Source organism: Oncorhynchus mykiss, chromosome 25, assembly GCF_057628025.1.
Source record: "Oncorhynchus mykiss isolate SJ-2025 chromosome 25, ASM5762802v1, whole genome shotgun sequence".
Lineage (NCBI taxonomy): Eukaryota > Metazoa > Chordata > Actinopteri > Salmoniformes > Salmonidae > Oncorhynchus > Oncorhynchus mykiss.
In genome coordinates this window covers 88,756,794-88,780,000 of record NC_143046.1, presented here as the reverse complement: position 1 = coordinate 88,780,000, position 23,207 = coordinate 88,756,794, and the positions used below count along the sequence as shown (strand labels likewise).

General features: G+C 42.1%; 1 protein-coding gene across 7 annotated transcripts in view; it reads right to left on the bottom strand.

Annotated features, from left to right (window-relative positions):
* The window catches only part of LOC110506000 (sodium/calcium exchanger 3), a 145,619-nt gene that overhangs the window by 48,781 nt on the left and 73,631 nt on the right, over positions 1-23,207 (bottom strand). For all 7 annotated transcript variants that reach the window (XM_036962328.2, XM_036962330.2, XM_036962331.2 and 4 more), the window contains exon 3: positions 5,386-5,492. In XM_036962328.2, the coding sequence (XP_036818223.2) occupies positions 5,386-5,492 (107 nt within the window). The remainder of the gene's footprint in view (positions 1-5,385; positions 5,493-23,207) is intronic.

Genomic DNA, 23,207 nt, shown 5'->3' with positions numbered 1-23,207 from the left:
GGTAGAGAAGTGTTAGTGTAGTGTCCAGGTAGAGAAGTGTTTTAGTGTAGTGTCCAGATAGAGAAGTGTTTTCGTGTAGTGTCTAGGTAGAGAAGTGTTTTAGTGTAGTGTCTAGGTAGAGAAGTGTTTTAGTGTAGTGTCTAGGTAGAGAAGTGTTAGTGTAGTGTCCAGGTAGAGAAGTGTTAGTGTAGTGTCCAGGTAGAGAAGTGTTTTAGTGTAGTGTCCAGATAGAGAAGTGTTTTCGTGTAGTGTCTAGGTAGAGAAGTGTTTTAGTGTAGTGTCTAGGTAGAGAAGTGTTTTAGTGTAGTGTCTAGGTAGAGAAGTGTTTTAGTGTAGTGTCTAGGTAGAGAAGTGTTAGTGTAGTGTCCAGGTAGAGAAGTGTTAGTGTAGTGTCCAGGTAGAGAAGTGTTTTAGTGTAGTGTCCAGATAGAGAAGTGTTTTCGTGTAGTGTCTAGGTAGAGAAGTGTTTTCGTGTAGTGTCTAGGTAGAGAAGTGTTTTAGTGTAGTGTCTAGGTAGAGAAGTGTTTTAGTGTAGTGTCTAGGTAGAGAAGTGTTAGTGTAGTGTCCAGGTAGAGAAGTGTTTTAGTGTAGTGTCTAGGTAGAGAAGTGTTTTAGTGTAGTGTCCAGGTAGAGAAGTGTTTTCGTGTAGTGTCTAGGTAGAGAAGTGTTAGTGTAGTGTCCAGGTAGAGAAGTGTTTTCGTGTAGTGTCCAGGTAGAGAAGTGTTAGTGTAGTGTCCAGGTAGAGAAGTGTTTTAGTGTAGTGTCTAGGTAGAGAAGTGTTAGTGTAGTGTCCAGGTAGAGAAGTGTTAGTGTAGTGTCTAGGTAGAGAAGTGTTTTAGTGTAGTGTCTAGGTAGAGAAGTGTTAGTGTAGTGTCCAGGTAGAGAAGTGTTTTCGTGTAGTGTCCAGGTAGAGAAGTGTTAGTGTAGTGTCCAGGTAGAGAAGTGTTAGTGTAGTGTCCAGGTAGAGAAGTGTTTTAGTGTAGTGTCCAGATAGAGAAGTGTTTTAGTGTAGTGTCCAGGTAGAGAAGTGTTTTAGTGTAGTGTCCAGATAGAGAAGTGTTAGTGTAGTGTCTAGGTAGAGAAGTGTTAGTGTAGTGTCCAGGTAGAGAAGTGTTTTAGTGTAGTGTCTAGGTAGAGAAGTGTTAGTGTAGTGTCCAGGTAGAGAAGTGTTAGTGTAGTGTCCAGGTAGAGAAGTGTTTTAGTGTAGTGTCCAGATAGAGAAGTGTTTTAGTGTAGTGTCTAGGTAGAGAAGTGTTTTAGTGTAGTGTCTAGGTAGAGAAGTGTTTTAGTGTAGTGTCTAGGTAGAGAAGTGTTAGTGTAGTGTCCAGGTAGAGAAGTGTTAGTGTAGTGTCCAGGTAGAGAAGTGTTTTAGTGTAGTGTCCAGATAGAGAAGTGTTTTCGTGTAGTGTCTAGGTAGAGAAGTGTTTTCGTGTAGTGTCTAGGTAGAGAAGTGTTTTAGTGTAGTGTCTAGGTAGAGAAGTGTTTTAGTGTAGTGTCTAGGTAGAGAAGTGTTAGTGTAGTGTCCAGGTAGAGAAGTGTTTTAGTGTAGTGTCTAGGTAGAGAAGTGTTTTAGTGTAGTGTCCAGGTAGAGAAGTGTTTTCGTGTAGTGTCTAGGTAGAGAAGTGTTAGTGTAGTGTCCAGGTAGAGAAGTGTTTTCGTGTAGTGTCCAGGTAGAGAAGTGTTAGTGTAGTGTCCAGGTAGAGAAGTGTTTTAGTGTAGTGTCTAGGTAGAGAAGTGTTAGTGTAGTGTCCAGGTAGAGAAGTGTTAGTGTAGTGTCTAGGTAGAGAAGTGTTTTAGTGTAGTGTCTAGGTAGAGAAGTGTTAGTGTAGTGTCCAGGTAGAGAAGTGTTTTCGTGTAGTGTCCAGGTAGAGAAGTGTTAGTGTAGTGTCCAGGTAGAGAAGTGTTAGTGTAGTGTCCAGGTAGAGAAGTGTTTTAGTGTAGTGTCCAGATAGAGAAGTGTTTTAGTGTAGTGTCCAGGTAGAGAAGTGTTTTAGTGTAGTGTCCAGATAGAGAAGTGTTAGTGTAGTGTCTAGGTAGAGAAGTGTTAGTGTAGTGTCCAGGTAGAGAAGTGTTTTAGTGTAGTGTCTAGGTAGAGAAGTGTTAGTGTAGTGTCCAGGTAGAGAAGTGTTAGTGTAGTGTCCAGGTAGAGAAGTGTTTTAGTGTAGTGTCCAGATAGAGAAGTGTTTTCGTGTAGTGTCTAGGTAGAGAAGTGTTTTAGTGTAGTGTCTAGGTAGAGAAGTGTTTTAGTGTAGTGTCTAGGTAGAGAAGTGTTTTAGTGTAGTGTCTAGGTAGAGAAGTGTTAGTGTAGTGTCCAGGTAGAGAAGTGTTAGTGTAGTGTCCAGGTAGAGAAGTGTTTTAGTGTAGTGTCCAGATAGAGAAGTGTTTTCGTGTAGTGTCTAGGTAGAGAAGTGTTTTCGTGTAGTGTCTAGGTAGAGAAGTGTTTTAGTGTAGTGTCTAGGTAGAGAAGTGTTTTAGTGTAGTGTCTAGGTAGAGAAGTGTTTTCGTGTAGTGTCTAGGTAGAGAAGTGTTTTAGTGTAGTGTCTAGGTAGAGAAGTGTTTTAGTGTAGTGTCTAGGTAGAGAAGTGTTTTCGTGTAGTGTCTAGGTAGAGAAGTGTTTTAGTGTAGTGTCTAGGTAGAGAAGTGTTTTAATGTAGTGTCTAGGTAGAGAAGTGTTTTAGTGTAGTGTCCAGGTAGAGAAGTGTTTTAGTGTAGTGTCTAGGTAGAGAAGTGTTAGTGTAGTGTCCAGGTAGAGAAGTGTTAGTGTAGTGTCTAGGTAGAGAAGTGTTTTAGTGTAGTGTCTAGGTAGAGAAGTGTTAGTGTAGTGTCCAGGTAGAGAAGTGTTTTCGTGTAGTGTCCAGGTAGAGAAGTGTTAGTGTAGTGTCCAGGTAGAGAAGTGTTAGTGTAGTGTCCAGGTAGAGAAGTGTTTTAGTGTAGTGTCCAGATAGAGAAGTGTTTTAGTGTAGTGTCCAGGTAGAGAAGTGTTTTAGTGTAGTGTCCAGATAGAGAAGTGTTAGTGTAGTGTCTAGGTAGAGAAGTGTTAGTGTAGTGTCCAGGTAGAGAAGTGTTTTAGTGTAGTGTCTAGGTAGAGAAGTGTTAGTGTAGTGTCCAGGTAGAGAAGTGTTAGTGTAGTGTCCAGGTAGAGAAGTGTTTTAGTGTAGTGTCCAGATAGAGAAGTGTTTTCGTGTAGTGTCTAGGTAGAGAAGTGTTTTAGTGTAGTGTCTAGGTAGAGAAGTGTTTTAGTGTAGTGTCTAGGTAGAGAAGTGTTTTAGTGTAGTGTCTAGGTAGAGAAGTGTTAGTGTAGTGTCCAGGTAGAGAAGTGTTAGTGTAGTGTCCAGGTAGAGAAGTGTTTTAGTGTAGTGTCCAGATAGAGAAGTGTTTTCGTGTAGTGTCTAGGTAGAGAAGTGTTTTAGTGTAGTGTCCAGGTAGAGAAGTGTTTTCGTGTAGTGTCTAGGTAGAGAAGTGTTAGTGTAGTGTCCAGGTAGAGAAGTGTTTTCGTGTAGTGTCCAGGTAGAGAAGTGTTAGTGTAGTGTCCAGGTAGAGAAGTGTTTTAGTGTAGTGTCTAGGTAGAGAAGTGTTAGTGTAGTGTCCAGGTAGAGAAGTGTTAGTGTAGTGTCTAGGTAGAGAAGTGTTTTAGTGTAGTGTCTAGGTAGAGAAGTGTTAGTGTAGTGTCCAGGTAGAGAAGTGTTTTCGTGTAGTGTCCAGGTAGAGAAGTGTTAGTGTAGTGTCCAGGTAGAGAAGTGTTAGTGTAGTGTCCAGGTAGAGAAGTGTTTTAGTGTAGTGTCCAGATAGAGAAGTGTTTTAGTGTAGTGTCCAGGTAGAGAAGTGTTTTAGTGTAGTGTCCAGATAGAGAAGTGTTAGTGTAGTGTCTAGGTAGAGAAGTGTTAGTGTAGTGTCCAGGTAGAGAAGTGTTTTAGTGTAGTGTCTAGGTAGAGAAGTGTTAGTGTAGTGTCCAGGTAGAGAAGTGTTAGTGTAGTGTCCAGGTAGAGAAGTGTTTTAGTGTAGTGTCCAGATAGAGAAGTGTTTTCGTGTAGTGTCTAGGTAGAGAAGTGTTTTAGTGTAGTGTCTAGGTAGAGAAGTGTTTTAGTGTAGTGTCTAGGTAGAGAAGTGTTTTAGTGTAGTGTCTAGGTAGAGAAGTGTTTTAGTGTAGTGTCTAGGTAGAGAAGTGTTTTAGTGTAGTGTCTAGGTAGAGAAGTGTTTTAGTGTAGTGTCTAGGTAGAGAAGTGTTTTCGTGTAGTGTCCGGGTAGAGAAGTGTTAGTGTAGTGTCCAGGTAGAGAAGTGTTTTAGTGTAGTGTCTAGGTAGAGAAGTGTTTTAGTGTAGTGTCCAGGTAGAGAAGTGTTTTCGTGTAGTGTCTAGGTAGAGAAGTGTTTTCGTGTAGTGTCTAGGTAGAGAAGTGTTTTAGTGTAGTGTCTAGGTAGAGAAGTGTTTTAGTGTAGTGTCTAGGTAGAGAAGTGTTTTCGTGTAGTGTCTAGGTAGAGAAGTGTTTTAGTGTAGTGTCTAGGTAGAGAAGTGTTTTAGTGTAGTGTCTAGGTAGAGAAGTGTTTTCGTGTAGTGTCTAGGTAGAGAAGTGTTTTAGTGTAGTGTCTAGGTAGAGAAGTGTTTTAATGTAGTGTCTAGGTAGAGAAGTGTTTTAGTGTAGTGTCTAGGTAGAGAAGTGTTTTAGTGTAGTGTCTAGGTAGAGAAGTGTTTTAGTGTAGTGTCTAGGTAGAGAAGTGTTTTAGTGTAGTGTCTAGGTAGAGAAGTGTTTTAGTGTAGTGTCTAGGTAGAGAAGTGTTTTAGTGTAGTGTCTAGGTAGAGAAGTGTTTTCGTGTAGTGTCCGGGTAGAGAAGTGTTAGTGTAGTGTCTAGGTAGAGAAGTGTTAGTGTAGTGTCTAGGTAGAGAAGTGTTTTAGTGTAGTGTCTGTTTTGAGAAGTACAGGTGTCCTGTAGTCAGTTGACTATAGACAGTAGTCAGTAAACAGTAGACTAATGTCAGTAGACAGTAGACTAATGTCAGTAGGCAGTAGTCGGTAGACAGTAGACTAATGTCAGTAGACAGTAGACTAATGTCAGTAGACAGTAGACTAATGTCAGTAGGCAGTAGTCAGTAGACAGTAGACTAATGTCAGTAGACAGTAGTCGGTAGACAGTAGTTGGTAGGGTGAAGGCCTGACAGGGATGCAAAAGAGAGTGTGCTGAGATTCAACCAAGGTGAAAGGGAGGATGCAAGAGAGAGAGAGAGAGAGAGAGAGAGACAGAGAGACAGTGAGCGAGAGACAGAGAGACAGAGAGAGAGAAGTATAGAAACAGTGCTATTATATCCAGGGAAAGGAGGAAGAAAGTTGAGGGGAGTCCTAGGGGATGAGAGGAGGGGAGGAAGAGAAGGAGGAGGGGAGTCAGTACCACACCTTTCTGCAGGCTCATGTCTACCATGCGAGGCTCGGCCAGCTCCAGGAAGAAGTTCTTGTTTTTCTCATACTCCTCATCGTCTATCACTTTCACATGAAATGTTTTGCTGTGAGAATAGAGAGAGATAGAGAGAGAGAGGAAAAAGAGAAGAGGAGAGGAGTAGAGGAGAAAGTAGGAGAGAAGAGAAGAGAGGAGAGGAGAGGAGAAGAGAAGGAGAGGAGAAGAGAGAAGAGGAGAGGAGAGAAGAGGAGAAGAGAGTAGAGGAGAAGAGAGGAGAGGAGAGAAGAGGAGAGGAGAAGAGAGTAGAGGAGAAGAGGAGAGACGAGAAGAGAGGAGAAGAGAAGAAGAGAGTAGAGGAGAGGAGAAAAGAGACGAGAGGAGAGGAGAAGAGAAGAGAGAGGAGAAGAGAGAAGTCAACAGAAAGGGAGAAAAGGATAGAGAGAAAAATAAGGGGAGAGGCAGAGAGAAAAGAGAAGGGGAGAAAGAAGAGAAGGTTAATTAGTGACAGGGTGAGACAGGAACAGGAAATGACATGAGGAATATAACCAGCTTGGTGAAAAGGTTAGAGGTCAAAGCTCAGCTGCTGTCCATGACGACGGTCGCCAGGCCCCTCTAGGACAGCTCTGTCATTGGCTATCCATGTTGGCTCCCATGGCTGCCATGACAACCACATCTATCACACTGTAGTCTGACACATGGTGTCATCGTGGTGCTAGGCAACCATTGGACACAAAGGAGGAGATGCATTTCCTTAACCCTCAGCTGTATACAAAAATAAGTGGCGGGTGGCATTTGTTGTTTTACAAATGCCAGACTGTAGCTTTAAGTATACCTAGAGTCACACACACACACACACACACACACACACACACACACACACACACACACCGAGAGCGAGAGAGATCAGTAAATAGCAGCTTACTGCTCCACTATGAACAGAACTACCCTGTAATGAAGTCTCAATGTCCTCAGGAGTGAGATTCTCTCTCTCTCTCACACACACACACACACACACACACACACACACACGTTTTACTACTGTAAAACGCTCTGGATAAGAGCGTCTGCTATATTATTATTATTAAAAAAATGTTTAAGTAGGTTTCAGTTTTGCTTTGGGCATTGTGGACGAGAATGGTGGAAGTTCTGCTTCTGGTTGGAAGTTTGAATCCAACGATGTTATTTTACGTTTTTGTTATTAGCTTTTCCCAAATCTTAACCCTAACCTTAACTATTCAGAGTGAATGACTAACCTTTACTATTCAGAGTGCATGACTAACCTTTACTATTCAGAGTTGATGACTAACCTTAACTATTCAGAGTTGATGACTAACCTTAACTATTCAGAGTTGATGACTAACCTTAACTATTCAGAGTTGATGACTAACCTTAACTATTCAGAGTTGATGACTAACCTTTACTATTCAGAGTGAATGACTAACCTTAACTATTCAGAGTGAATGACTAACCTTAACTATTCAGAGTGAATGACTAACCTTAACTATTCAGAGTTGATGACTAACCTTTACTATTCAGAGTGAATGACTAACCTTAACTATTCAGAGTGAATGACTAACCTTAACTATTCAGAGTTGATGACTAACCTTTACTATTCAGAGTGAATGACTAACCTTTACTATTCAGAGTGAATGACTAACCTTAACTATTCAGAGTTGATGACTAACCTTTACTATTCAGAGTGAATGACTAACCTTTACTATTCAGAGTGAATGACTAACCTTAACTATTCAGAGTTGATGACTAACCTTAACTATTCAGAGTTGATGACTAACCTTAACTATTCAGAGTTGATGACTAACCTTTACTATTCAGAGTGAATGACTAACCTTTACTATTCAGAGTGAATGACTAACCTTTACTATTCAGAGTGAATGACTAACCTTTACTATTCAGAGTGAATGACTAACCTTAACTATTCAGAGTTGATGACTAACCTTAACTATTCAGAGTTGATGACTAACCTTAACTATTCAGAGTTGATGACTAACCTTTACTATTCAGAGTGAATGACTAACCTTTACTATTCAGAGTGAATGACTAACCTTAACTATTCAGAGTTGATGACTAACCTTTACTATTCAGAGTGAATGACTAACCTTTACTATTCAGAGTGAATGACTAACCTTTACTATTCAGAGTGAATGACTAACCTTTACTATTCAGAGTGAATGACTAACCTTAACTATTCAGAGTGAATGACTAACCTTTACTATTCAGAGTGAATGACTAACCTTTACTATTCAGAGTGAATGACTAACCTTTACTATTCAGAGTGAATGACTAACCTTAACTATTCAGAGTTGATGACTAACCTTAACTATTCAGAGTTGATGACTAACCTTAACTATTCAGAGTTGATGACTAACCTTAACTATTCAGAGTTGATGACTAACCTTAACTATTCAGAGTTGATGACTAACCTTAACTATTCAGAGTTGATGACTAACCTATTCAGAGTTGATGACTAACCTTTACTATTCAGAGTTGATGACTAACCTTAACTATTCAGAGTTGATGACTAAACTTAACAGTTAAATTTAAAGAAACATGGACGGACGTCTAATTCTGATGTGAGACTGTGAGACCTGGTTGCAATATGGCAGCAGCTAACGACCCCCAGCGGTTTACTACCCACTGATCGTAACGACCCCCAGCGGTTTACTACCCACTGATCGTAACGACCCCCAGCGGTTTACTACCCACTGATCGTAACGACCCCCAGTGGTTTACTACCCACTGATCGTAACGACCCCCAGTGGTTTACTACCCACTGATCGTAACGACCCCCAGCGGTTTATTACCCACTGATCGTAACGACCCCCAGCGGTTTACTACCCACTGATTGTAACGACCCCCAGCGGTTTATTACCCACTGATCGTAACGACCCCCAGCGGTTTACTACCCACTGATCGTAACGACCCCCAGCGGTTTACTACCCACTGATCGTAACGACCCCCAGCGGTTTACTACCCACTGATCGTAACGACCCCCAGCGGTTTACTACCCACTGATCGTAACGACCCCCAGCGGTTTACTACCCACTGATCGTAATGACCCCCAGCGGTTTACTACCCACTGATCGTAACGACCCCCAGCGGTTTACTACCCACTGATCGTAACGACCCCCAGCGGTTTACTACCCACTGATCGTAACGACCCCCAGCGGTTTACTACCCACTGATCGTAACGACCCCCAGCGGTTTACTACCCACTGATCGTAACGACCCCCAGCGGTTTACTACCCACTGATCGTAACGACCCCCAGCGGTTTACTACCCACTGATCGTAACGACCCCCAGCGGTTTACTACCCACTGATCGTAACGACCCCCAGCGGTTTATTACCCACTGATCGTAACGACCCCCAGCGGTTTACTACCCACTGATCGTGGCTACCCAGACCCCTCTCTTACGCTGCTGCTACTCTCTGTTATTATCTATGCATAGTCACTTTAACAACTCTACCTACATGTACATATTACCTCAATTACCTCGACACATTGACTCTGTAACGATACCCCCTGTATATAGGCTCCACATTGACTCTGTACCGTAATACCCTGTATAAAGCCTCCACATTGACTCTGTACCGGTACCCCCTGTATATAGGCTCCACATTGACTCTGTACCGGTACCCTCTGTATATAGGCTCCACATTGACTCTGTACCGGTACCCCCTGTATATAGGCTCCACATTGACTCTGTACCGGTACCCCCTGTATAAAGCCTCCACATTGACTCTGTACCGTAATACCCTGTATAAAGCCTCCACATTGACTCTGTACCGTAATACCCTGTATAAAGCCTCCACATTGACTCTGTACCGTAATACCCTGTATAAAGCCTCCACATTGACTCTGTACCGTAATACCCTGTATAAAGCCTCCACATTGACTCTGTACCGGTACCCCGTGTATATAGCCTCCACATTGACTCTGTACCGGTACCCCCTGTATATAGCCTCCACATTGACTCTGTACCGGTACCCCCTGTATATAGCCTCCACATTGACTATGTACCGGTACCCCCTGTATATAGCCTCCACATTGACTCAGTACTGTAATACCCTGTATATAGCCTCCACATTTACTCTGTACTGTAATACCCTGTATATAACATCCACATTGACTCAGTACTGTAATACCCTGTATATAGCCTCCTCATTGACTCTGTACCGTAACACCCTGTATATAGCCTCCACATTGACTCTGTACCGGTACCCCCTGTATATAGCCTCCACATTGACTCTGTACCATAATACCCTGTATATAGCCTCCACATTGACTCTGTACCGTAAAAGCCTGTATAAAGCCTCCACATTGACTCTGTACTGGTACCCCCTGTATATAGCCTCCACATTGACTCTGTACTGGTACCCCCTGTATATAGCCTCCACATTGACTCTGTACTGGTACCCCCTGTATATAGCCTCCACATTGACTCTGTACTGGTACCCCCTGTATATAGCCTCCACATTGACTCTGTACCGGTACCCCCTGTATATAGCCTCCACATTGACTCTGTACCAGTACCCCCTGTATACAGCCTCCACATTGACTCTGTACCGTAATACCCTGTATATAGCCTCCACACTGACTCTGTACCGTAACACCCTGTATATAGCCTCCACATTGACTCTGTACCGGTACCCCCTGTATATAGCCTCCACACTGACTCTGTACCGGTACCCCCTGTATATAGTCTCCACATTGACTTAGTACCGTAATACCCTGTATATAGCCTCCACATTGACTGTACTGTAATACCCTGTATGTAGCCTCGCTATTGTTATTTACTGCTGTTCTTTAATCATTTGTTATTCTTATTTCTTACTTTTCTGGGGGGTATTTTCTTAAAATTGCATTGTTGGTTAAGGGCTTGTAAGTAAGTATATCACTGTAAGGTCTACTACACCTGTTGTATTCAGCATTTCACTGTGAGGTCTACTACACCTGTTGTATTCAGCATTTCACTGTGAGGTCTACTACACCTGTTGTATTCAGCATTTCACTGTAAGGTCTACTACACCTGTTGTATTAAGCATTTCACTGTGAGGTCTACTACACCTGTTGTTTTCAGCATTTCACTGTCAGGTCCACTACACCTGTTGTATTCAGCATGTCACTGTAAGGTCTACTACACCTGTTGTATTAAGCATTTCACTGTGAGGTCTACTACACCTGTTGTATTCAGCATTTCACTGTGAGGTCTACTACACCTGTTGTATTCAGCATTTCACTGTAAGGTCTACTACACCTGTTGTATTCAGCATTTCACTGTAAGGTCTACTACACCTGTTGTATTCAGCATTTCACTGTGAGGTCTACTACACCTGTTGTATTCAGCATTTCACTGTGAGGTCTACTACACCTGTTGTATTCAGCATTTCACTGTAAGGTCTACTACACCTGTTGTATTCAGCATTTCACTGTAAGGTCTACTACACCTGTTGTATTCAGCATTTCACTGTGAGGTCTACTCCACCTGTTGTATTCAGCATTTCACTGTGAGGTCTACTACACCTGTTGTATTCAGCATTTCACTGTAAGGTCTACTACACCTGTTGTATTCAGCATTTCACTGTAAGGTCTACTACACCTGTTGTAGTCAGCATTTCACTGTGAGGTCTACTACACATGTTGTAATCGGGCGACAAATACAATTTGTTTTGATTTGATTTTAACATGACTATTTTATAACACACAACAAAAAAAAAACATTTGATGAATAAAATAAATGTAAATATAATATAAAAATAAAAATGTTTGAATCGGTCGTTTGAAGGGAGATAATAATAATAATAATACAACCAAGAGGGAGGTAAGAAACAACCGGAACAGTTCTGTCTGGTGCAGACACACAAAGACTGAAAATAACCACCCACCAAACACAATTGAAAACAGGCTACCTAAATACGGTTCTCAATCAGGGGAAAACGATTGACAGCTGCCTCTGATTGAGAACCATACCAGGCCAAACACAGAAATACCAAATCAGAGAAAAACGAACATAGACAACCCACCCAACTCATGCCCTGACCAATACTGAAACCAAAAGACAAAAGAAAGGAACTAAGGTCAGAAAACTGACAATACTGTAGAATTCCATTCATTCCTATGGAAGACTGGTTCTGCTGAGGAGTGTCTATATGTGGCGTTGCTGGGTCCAAGTCACTGCCTTAGATTACACACACACACACACACACACACACACACACACACACACACACACACACACACACACACACACAAACAACACGTTATTACACACACACACACACACACACACACACACACACACACACACACACACACACACACACACACACACACACACACACAAACAACACGTTATTACACACACACACACACACACACACAGTGAGAGTCCCCATCCTACTGCAGCACCACCTCCACATTCAGTACCTATATAACACAGCTGCTGTGACCCACTTTCTGACTGACTGTAGGGGACAGTGGGGTAAGTTGAGGGGGGGGGGGGGGGAGGGGGAATCATCTTTAATATTGCAGATTGTAGCTTCCATCAATGTAATTGTCATTTACATGATCATTGCCAGTCCCTCATATATTATTTGTAAATATACATTTTTTCTAACAAGGATACAGTGCCTTGCGAAAGTATTCGGCCCCCTTGAACTTTGCAACCTTTTGCCGCATTTCAGGCTTCAAACATAAAGATATAAAACTGTATTTTTTTGTGAAGAATCAACAACAAGTGGGACACAATCATGAAGTGTAACGACATTTATTGGATATTTCAAACTTTTTTAACAAATCAAAAACTGAAAAATTGGGCGTGCAAAATTATTCAGCCCCTTTACTTTCAGTGCAGCAAACTCTCTCCAGAATTTCAGTGAGGATCTCTGAATGATCCAATGTTGACCTAAATGACTAATGATGATAAATACAATCCACCTGTGTGTAATCAAGTCTCCGTATAAATGCACCTGCACTGTGATAGTCTCAGAGGTCCGTTAAAAGCGCAGAGAGCATCAAGATTTCCCAAGCTTTAAACATCCCAAGGAGCACTGTGCAAGCGATAATATTGAAATGGAAGGAGTATCAGACCACTGCAAATCTACCAAGACCTGGCCGTCCCTCTAAACTTTCAGCTCATACAAGGAGAAGACTGATCAGAGATGCAGCCAAGAGGCCCATGATCACTTTGGATGAACTGCAGAGATCTACAACTGAGGTGGGAGACTCTGTCCATAGGACAACAATCAGTCGTATATTGCACAAATCTGGCCTTTATGGAAGAGTGGCAAGAAGAAAGCCATTTCTTAAAGATATCCATAAAAAGTGTTGTTTAAAGTTTGCCACAAGCCACCTGGGAGACACACCAAACATGTGGAAGAAGGTGCTCTGGTCAGATGAAACCAAAATTGACCTTTTTGGCAACAATGCAAAACGTTATGTTTGGCGTAAAAGCAACACAGCTGAACACACCATCCCCACTGTCAAACATGGTGGTGGCAGAGTCATGGTTTGGGCCTGCTTTTCTTCAGCAGGGACAGGGAAGATGGTTAAAATTGATGGGAAGATGGATGGAGCCAAATACAGGACCATTCTGGAAGAAAACCTGATGGAGTCTGCAAAAGACTTGAGACTGGGACGGAGATTTGTCTTCCAACAAGACAATGATCCAAAACATAAAGCAAAATCTACAATGGAATGGTTCAAAAATAAACATATCCAGGTGTTAGAATGTCCAGACCTGAATCCAATCGAGAATCTGTGGAAAGAACTGAAAACTGCTGTTCACAAATGCTCTCCATCCAACCTCACTGAGCTCGAGCTGTTTTGCAAGGAGGAATGGGAAAAAATTCCAGTCTCTCGATGTGCAAAACTGATAGAGACATACCCCAAGCGACTTACAGCTGTAATCGCAGCAAAAGGTGGCGCTAGAAAGTATTAACTTAAGGGGGCTGAATAATTTTGCACGCCCAATTTTTCAGTTTTTGATTTGTTAAAAAAGTTTGAAATATCCAATAAATGTTGTTCCACTTCATGATTGTGTCCCACTTGTTGTTGATTCTTCACAAAAAAATACAGTTTTATATCTTTATGTTTGAAGCCTGAAATGTGGCAAAAGGTCGCAAAGTTCAAGGGGGCCGAATACTTTCGCAAGGTACTGTATCTACATATATTTCAAGATGTTGTGTATCCCTGTAAATAATGAGAATTCATGTAAAACATTACAGTTTTCAAAACAAAAGTGCTCTCTCGGGACAACTTTATTTTGAGTTTGAGTTTATTTTATTTTTACAGGGACAGGGCACATTAATCAACGTTTCAGTAAAAGTGCCGGTTTTAGCCAGCCGGCTAATTTTCAACCGCAGTCCCTGGGCAGGTTATTAAAAACAATTACAATATAGACAATCATTGAGCAGTGAGCACACGCAGAGAAACATAGAACAAGCAAGACGTAGCATACAGACAGAGCAACATAGAACAAGCAGGACGTAGCATACAGACAGAGCAACATAGAACAAGCAAGACGTAGCATGTAGACATAGCAACATAGAACAAGCAAGACGGAGCATACAGACAGAGCAACATAGAACAAGCAGGACGTAGCATACAGACAGAGCAACATAGGACAAGCAAGACGTAGAATACAGACATAGCAACATAGAACAAGCAAGACGGAGCATACAGACAGAGCAACATAGAACAAGCAGGACGTAGCATACAGACAGAGCAACATAGGACAAGCAAGACGTAGAATACAGACAGAGCAACATAGAACAAGCAAGACGTAGCATACAGACAGAACAACATAGAACAAGCAAGACGTAGCATACAGACAGAACAACATAGAACAAGCAACACGTAGAACGCAGACAGAACAACATAGAACAAGCAACACGTAGAACGCAGACAGAACAACATAGGACAAGCGACACGTAGAACGCAGACAGAACAACATAGAACAAGCAACACGTAGAACGCAGACAGAACAACATAGAACAAGCAACACGTAGAACGCAGACAGAACAACATAGGACAAGCGACACGTAGAACGCAGACAGAACAACATAGAACAAGCAACACGTAGAACGCAGACAGAACAACATAGAACAAGCAACACGTAGAACGCAGACAGAACAACATAGGACAAGCGACACGTAGCATGCAGACAGAACAACATAGGACAAGCGACATGTAGCATGTAGACAGAACAACATAGAACAAGCAACACGTAGCATGCAGACAGAACAACATAGGACAAGCGACACGTAGCATGTAGACAAGAGCAATAGCACAAAAAGCAACAACAACAAAAAGCTGGGTAAATTGATTGGCGGGACAGGGTAAGTTATGCAACCTACGAATGTAAACGCTTCAACATGGGGTTCTAAACATAGCATGAAAGTGTGGGCTAAACGTTTGCCTTGAGGTAAGTTGAGCCATTGGTTGAGCAACAACAACAGAAAATAAGTGTTTTCTTCCGACCCATAATGCAAGGCGATATGGGCTATGAGGTAACAACAGGCCTATGTTAAAAGCATTTTCAAACGTGTTTGTTCGTTGACAAAAAACGGAAATTGTGATTATGTTGAATTCTGTCTGGAAAATAAATATAGACATGGTTTTAAAAAGGTACGTAGAGACCCCAACTGATAGAATAATGTGGACATGACATGGGGCAGCAGGTAGCCTAGTGGTTAGTGCGTTGGGACAGTTGCTGGATCGAATCCCCGAGCTGACAAGGTAAAAATCTGTTGCTCTTCCCCTGAACAAGGCATTTAACCCACTGTTCCCCCGGTAGGCCGTCATTCTAAATAAGAATGTATTCTTAACTGACTTGCCTAGTTAAATAAAGGTAAAACAAAATATATATATGTACACACACTTTGGTTTAGATCAGGAATGGGCAACTGGCCCTCGGATATACAAAACAAAACCAAATTGAACTCGGTCGGGGTCTCAACTTACTGTTGAGAGTAAGAGTTGTAGAAAACACATGGTGCAATTTCTAAACGTTGCATCAGCAGTTTTTATCTTGCCATGTCAGTCACTCAATTAGCCCATGTCAGCTAAATGTTTTTAAATTGCTAAATTAGTTTGGTGGCCAGCTATCTAAACTTGTTATCATGGTGGAAATTACCGTCTGGAGGGCCCCCATTGCAGCAACTCAAATGTTCTTAACTGACTTGCCTAGTTAAATAAAGGTAAATAAAAAAACAGGCCTACCACCGGCTCAGATGACTATGTCTGCAGAACATAGCAGAATGTAGATTTAACATAGCAGGCGTAGAAGAATGCTACAACAAAAGTGGTAGTGTGAGATTTCAAACCACGACTAGAGAGACCGTCAATGAATAAAACCAAAGAGCTGCTGATTTTATGACTGACTTCACTGTCAACACTTTTATGTCCTCAAATACACGTACTCCCTACTTCCACTCAGCGCTACAACAAGCACTGCAGCAGTAGTAAATGAGTAGGAAAGTGCATCGATAGGCTTGTGTTGTTGATATTAGCAGCTTGCATCTATTTTAATATCAAGGTATATTTCACTTTCATTGGTCGTAGGAGTAACAACATGCCTTTGTGCACAAGGCAGAAATAATGCGGTGTGACTTGAGTTTCACCATCGGCTGGAAGATGGTGTCCCTTTTGGGTCAGCGTCAGAGGACGAAATGGAGACCGGAGAGACGTTGAGAGGCAGACCCTCAGTCTTATTTATTTTTTATTTATTTTACCTTTATTTAACCAGGCAAGTCAGTTAAGAACAAATTCTTATTTTCAATGACGGCCTGGGAACAGTGGGTTAACTGCCTGTTCAGGGGCAGAACGACAGATTTGTACCTTGTCAGCTCGGGGGTTTGAACTCACAACCTTCCGGTTACTAGTCCAACGCTCTAACCACTAGGCTACCCTGCCGCCCCAGTCTGCTGCCCCCCCCCCCCCCCCCTCAGTCTGCTGCCCTCCCACCCCCCTCAGTCTGCTGCCCCCCCCCCTCAGTCTGCTGCCCTCCCACCCCCCTCAGTCTGCTGCCCCTCCTCCCCTCAGTCTGCTGCCCCCACACCCCCCTCAATCTTCCCCCCCCCCTCTCTGCTGCCCCCCCCCTCTCTCTGCTTCCCCCCCTCTCTCTCTGCTGCCCCCCCCCCACCCCCACTTCGCTGAGACTGACCATCAGCCCAGTAAAATAATAAAGCTAACTATTTGTAATATATACTCACTCAGTTGTGCCTCACAAGTAATACAGGCAATTCAAGAAAAGCCAATATGCAGTGATAATGTATTGGACCTGCACAAATCTCATTGATACAGAACTGTTTTTAATTGGTTAATGTTGCATAGGATAAAAAAAAAAAATTAAGTCAGAAAGTGATCTGGAGGTTGGTGACCACTGCTCTGACACATCACATTCCTTTGACTCGGTGAAAATCTGTTTTTTTGGACCTAACTTGGTTACCATTTTTTTTTTACCGTCTGTAGATTTGTAGCGGTGATCAGTAAAGATCAACTTGTACCCTCTTTTGGGATTTTTATTTCGACCTGGGCAAAGCTTTTGATACGGTAGAACATTCCATTATTGTGGGCCGGTTAACAAGTATTGGTGTCTCTGAGGGGTCGTTGGCCTGGTTTGCTAACTACCTCTCTCAAAGAGGGTAGCCACTGCCTGTCACCAAGGCAGTACCCCAAGGCTCAATCCTAGGCCCAACGCGCTTCTCAATCTACATCAACAACATTGCTCAGGCAGTAGGACGCTCTCTCATCCATGTATATGCAGATGAGACAGATTTATCCTCAGCTGGCCCCTCCCCGGTTTTTGTGTTAAATGCTCTACAACAAAGCTTTCTTAGTGTCCAACAAGATTTCTCTGCCCTTAACCTTGTTCTGAACACCTCCAAAACAAAGGTCATGTGGTTTGGCAAGAAGAATGCCCCTCTCCCCACAGGTGTGATTACTACCTCTGAGCGTTTAGAGCTTGAGGTAGTCACCTCATACAAGTACTTGGGAGTACGGCTAGACAGTACACTGTCCTTCTCTCAGCACATATCAAAGCTGCAGGCTAAAGTTAAATCTAGACTTGGTTTAAATCTAGATATTGTTATCGCTCCTCTTTCACCCAAGCTGCAACAAACACTCAAACTGGACAGTTTTATCTCAGTCTCTTCATTCAAAGACTCAATCATGGACACTTTTACTGACAGTTGAGGCTGCTTTATGTGATGTATTGTTGTCTCTACCTTCTTGCCCTTTGTGCTGTTGTCTGTGCCAAATAATGTTTCTACCATGTTGTGTTGTCATGTTGTGTTGCTACCATGCTGTGTTGTCATGTTGTGTTGCTACCATGCTGTGTTGTCATGTTGTGTTGCTACCATGCTGTGTTGTCATGTTGTGTTGCTACCATGCTGTGTTGTCATGTTGTGTTGCTACCATGCTGTGTTGTCATGTGTTGCTAACATGCTGTGTTGTCATGTTGTGTTGCTACCATGCTGTGTTGTCATGTTGTGTTGCTACCATGCTGTGTTGTCATGTTGTGTTGCTACCATGCTGTGTTGTCATGTTGTGTTGCTACCATGCTGTGTTGTCATGTGTTGCTAACATGCTGTGTTGTCATGTTGTGTTGCTACCATGCTGTGTTGTCATGTTGTGTTGCTACCATGCTGTGTTGTCATGTGTTGTTACCATGCTGTGTTGTCATGTTGTGTTGTTACCATGCTGTGTTGTCATGTTGTGTTGCTACCATGCTGTGTTGTCATGTTGTGTTCCTACCATGTTGTGTTGTCATGATGTGTTGCTACCATGCTGTGTTGTCATGTTGTGTTGTTACCATGCTGTGTTGTCATGTTGTGTTGCTACCATGCTGTGTTGTCATGTTGTGTTCCTACCATGTTGTGTTGTCATGTTGTGTTCCTACCATGTTGTGTTGTCATGATGTGTTGCTACCATGCTGTGTTGTCATGTTGTGTTGCTACCATGCTGTGTTGTCATCTTGTGTTGCTACCATGCTGTGTTGTCATGTTGTGTTGCTACCATGCTGTGTTGTCATGTTGTGTTGCTACCATGCTGTGTTGTCATGTTGTGTTGCTGCCATGCTGTGTTGTCATGTTGTTGTCTTAGGTCTCTCTTTATGTAATGTAGTGTTGTCTCTTGTCGTAATATGTTTTGTCCTATATTTATATATTATTATTATTATTTTTATCCCAGCCCCCGTCCCCGCAGGAGGCTTTGCCTTTTGGTAGGCCGTCATTGTAAATAATAATTTGTTCTTAACTGACTTGCCTAGTTAAAAAAAAAAAAAAAAAATGAATCACACATTGTGCCCTGCTGAACGACACATTGTGCCCTGCTGAACGACACATTGTGCCCTGCTGAACGACACATTGTTCCCTGCTGAACGACACATTGTGCCCTGCTGAACGACACATTGTTCCCTGCTGAACGACACATTGTTCCCTGCTGAACGACACATTGTTCGCTGCTGAACGACACATTGTGCCCTGCCGAACGACACATTGTGCCCTGCCGAACGACACATTGTTCCCTGCCGAACGACACATTGTTCCCTGCCGAACGACACATTGTGCCCTGCTGAACGACACATTGTTCCCTGCTGAACGACACATTGTTCCCTGCTGAACGACACATTGTGCCTTGCTGAACGACACATTGTTCCCTGCTGAACGACACATTGTGCCCTGCTGAACGACACATTGTTCCCTGCTGAACGACACATTGTGCCCTGCTGAACGACACATTGTGCCTTGCTGAACGACACATTGTTCCCTGCTGAACGACACATTGTGCCCTGCTGAACGACACATTGTGCCTTGCTGAACGACACATTGTGCCCTGCTGAACGACACATTGTTCCCTGCTGAACGACACATTGTTCCCTGCTGAACGACACATTGTGCCCTGCTGAACGACACATTGTGCCCTGCTGAACAACACATTGTTCCCTGCTGAACGACACCCCCCTTGTGTCACTCAGCTAGAAGAGACACACATGGCATCTAGCCAGAGAGATAATCCATGTTCATTTATCTATTTATTCAACATATCCTCCCTCAGCTGGGATTTGAACTCTGAACCTCGTCACGGTTCTCTGAGCTTATTGCTACGCCACCATGTCAGGTGTCAGTTCATCTGACTGTTCTCTCATCATTAATTAGATTAATTAGATTAATTAGACTTATTTCAGAGCTTTCTGTATATTTGTCTCATGTTGGTATGGCATTTTACCCTGCTTTAATTATACTCCTGAATCACTAGGATCAATAAAACTGTTTTTCTTGAGTGTTCCATTTAACAGAGCTGAGATTGACTTAACAAAGTGAGTTCACCCTATTGCTCACACCTTTCAAGTTGTTTCATATAGGGAGGAGGGGTTAGGGGCTCCTCTGAGCCAATAACCACACACCATTGAGATATCTGTCACTGTTTAGGGTGTTTGTCATTGGTGCTGGTGGCCTCGGATCGAGACCTACTAGAGAAAACACCCTGTATTATCTAATGTCATTGTTAATGTAATTTTAACCTTTTTGAATTAGCATTTGCATTAGACGTTTCAAATGTTTTATATGGACATTTTGTTAGAGCACTTGGAAATATTGTTTATTATTCTTTGTTTATTATCATAAAGTGTTGGGGCTTGCGAGTGGCGCAGTGGTCTAAGGCACTGCCTCTCAGCATAAGAGGCATTACTACAGTCTTTGGTTCAAATCCAGGCTGTATCACTTCCGGGTTTGTGATTTGGGTATTTTATTAGGATCCCCCATTAGCTGTTCCACACAGAACATGAAACATAATACAGAACATCATTAGACATGAACAGCTCAAGGACAGAACTACATACATTTTTAAAAAGGCACAAGTAGCCTACATATCAATGCATACACACAAACTACCTAGGTCCAATAGGGGAGAGGCGTTGTGCCGCGAGGAGTTGCTTTATCTGTTTTTTGAAACCAGGTTTGCTGTTTATTTGAGCAATATGAGATGGAAGGAAGTTCCATGCAATAAGGGCTCTACATAATACTATACGTTTTCTGGAATTTGTTCTGGGTTTGAGGACTGTGAAAAGACCCCTGGTGGCATGTCTGGTGGGATAAGTGTGTGTGTCAGAGCTGTGTGGAAGTTGACTACGCAAACAATTTGGGATTTTCAACACATTAATATTTCTTATAAAAAGAAGAAGTGATGTAGTCAGTCTCTCCTCAACTCTTAGGCTGCCATTGGGTAGGCTGCCATTGGGTAGGCTGCCATTGGGTAGGCTGCCATTGGGTAGGCTGCCATTGGGTAGGCTGCCATTGGGTAGGCTGCCATTGTAAATGAGAATTTGTTCTTAACTGACTTGCCTAGTTAAATAAAGGTTAAATAATTTTTTAAAAAGTATCAATCTTTCACGCATTTCTGGAACTTTGTCTGCCAGCTTTGTGCCATTGCGCACGGCCTCCAAATGTTATTTCAGATTTGATGTTGTGTTTCTGAACGAAGAGATCAACGCTGCCTTTGCAGAGGTTGCATTTGACTAAAAGCATACCACCCTGCATACCACTGCTGGCTTGCTTTTGAAGCTAAGCAGGGTTGGTCCTGGATGGGAGTCCAGGTGGTGTTGGAGGGCCAGTAGGAAGCACTCTTTCCTCTGGTCTAAAAAAAGATCAATGCTGTGATTGGGGACACCACATGGTCATCGAATAATCCCCAGTTTACACTTGGCTTATTCATCCCCCTGTAACTATTCCCTGAGGTCATTGCTGCAAATGAGAACGTGTTCTCAGCCAACTTACCTGGTAAAATAACAGATAAATAAAAATGCTGTTCCTGTTTCTCCTCGACGGGAGTAAATCTACAGGGAAAAGGTTATTAAGCAGGGTGACAACAGCTGTCTTTCTTTTTTCATCCGGCTTTGCCATAGGCCATTGGAAAACGAGTTAGCCTACAGTATGAACTCCATTTGCATGAGACAAGGATTAATATATATATGTATATATATATATATATATATATATATACACACACACACATATATACACACAAACATATATACACACACACATCTGTGTTGTTTTGGTATAACTGGCATCATCATTGCTTAGATGGCAAATGTGAGAAAATACTAAACATAGTACTGTTTCTATAAGCAATACCTAGGCAGTGTTCTGGCAACAAATAAGGAATGTTCCAGGTAGAAATGACGAGAGCTCATGTGATTCCTTATCAGAGACAGGTTTGTCCTGTGATTCCTTATCAGAGACAGGTTTGTCCTGTGATTCCTTATCAGAGACAGGTTTGTCCTGTGATTCCTTATCAGAGACAGGTTTGTCCTGTGATTCCTTATCAGAGACAGGTTTGTCCTGTGATTCCTTATCAGAGACAGGTTTGTTCTACATGCTATGTGGATTTTAAAAAGACATTCTCTTTGCATCTGCATCGTAAAGCGGCAGAGCTAGAGCTCTGTTTGTCAGACTAGGAGACATCCCGGAAATTGGTCTTCTCACAAAAATGTCTGTAGAGTTCCAAAACGCTTTTCCCTACAAACTAATATCTATGGAAAGATGAGACTCTCACAAACATTCTCTATAGTTTATTCTACTACTTGAGTCGTACCTCTCTCCAGCCTGGAATCGAACCAGCGTCTGCAGTGACACCTTTAGCACTGAGATGCAGGGCCTCAGATTTCTGTGCCACTTAGAAGCTCAATTAGTTACAAGATGTTGGAGACAACGATGCTGATTTCTACTTCAAAATATAAATCCACAAGCGTTCTACAGTATAATTGCACTATTACTTTGTGTATCTTACTGTCTGAAAACAGCTAGTTTGTCTATTCTTAGCAAGCCAAAAATAAATAGTTTTAGCTGCTAATGCTAATCGCTAGTTAGCTGGCAAGCTAGCTAATACATGCACTAAGAATCAGAGCAAACGTAGCTAGCTAATAAAGCCTGATACCGGTGATGGTGTAGGCCTAAATCAGCATGTTATTGGTGCAACAGTATCTTCTAAAGCATGAATATGTTAGCTAGCTTAGAGAAGAGAACACATTTAATGTAGCAAAAGATTATAGGGTTCCTTAGGAAACACTGACCAACACTTTGGTTCCTAACATGTCACAATAACTCCTCCTGGCTACAACACTATTATATTATACCTAGTCATTATATTTCCATGATTCCAACAGTTCAACCAAGTGTTTTGATATAAATAGCAAGTCAAATGGCATATTTGGTTAAAAGTAAGGCCTTGCTTTTTTTGGGCCACATGGTGCAGCCCTACGTGGCAGTGTGGAAATGATCTCAAACGAAGACATTTTTGAAAATTGTGAAAATAATTTTGGGGTTGAAGTTTGATTGAGCAGTATACAACAAAAGAAAGGAGAAAGTCCAATTGAAATCACCTAAATATCACTCATAAAGCCCCATTGAAATCACCTAAATATCACTCATAAAGCCCCATTGAAATCACCTAAATATCACTCATAAAGCCCCATTGAAATCACCTAAATATCACTCATAAAGCCCCATTAAAATCACCTAAATATCACTCATAAAGCCCCATTAAAATCACCTAAATATCACTCGTAAAGCAAATGTAGAACTTTTATTATTAAAAGAACCCATCAAATAGCGTCAACATTAAAACAATTTTTTTTTTTTATTGTGGTTATGATATTTTCGACATTTCGCCCAGCTACAATAGAGATGAACGAGTTACAACTGATTCTCTCTTTGTACAGCTACTACTGGCTTCAGTGTTGATCACGTATTTCTCAGTCCCAGCTTGAATCTAGATTCCCTTGGTCTACAGTAGAACAA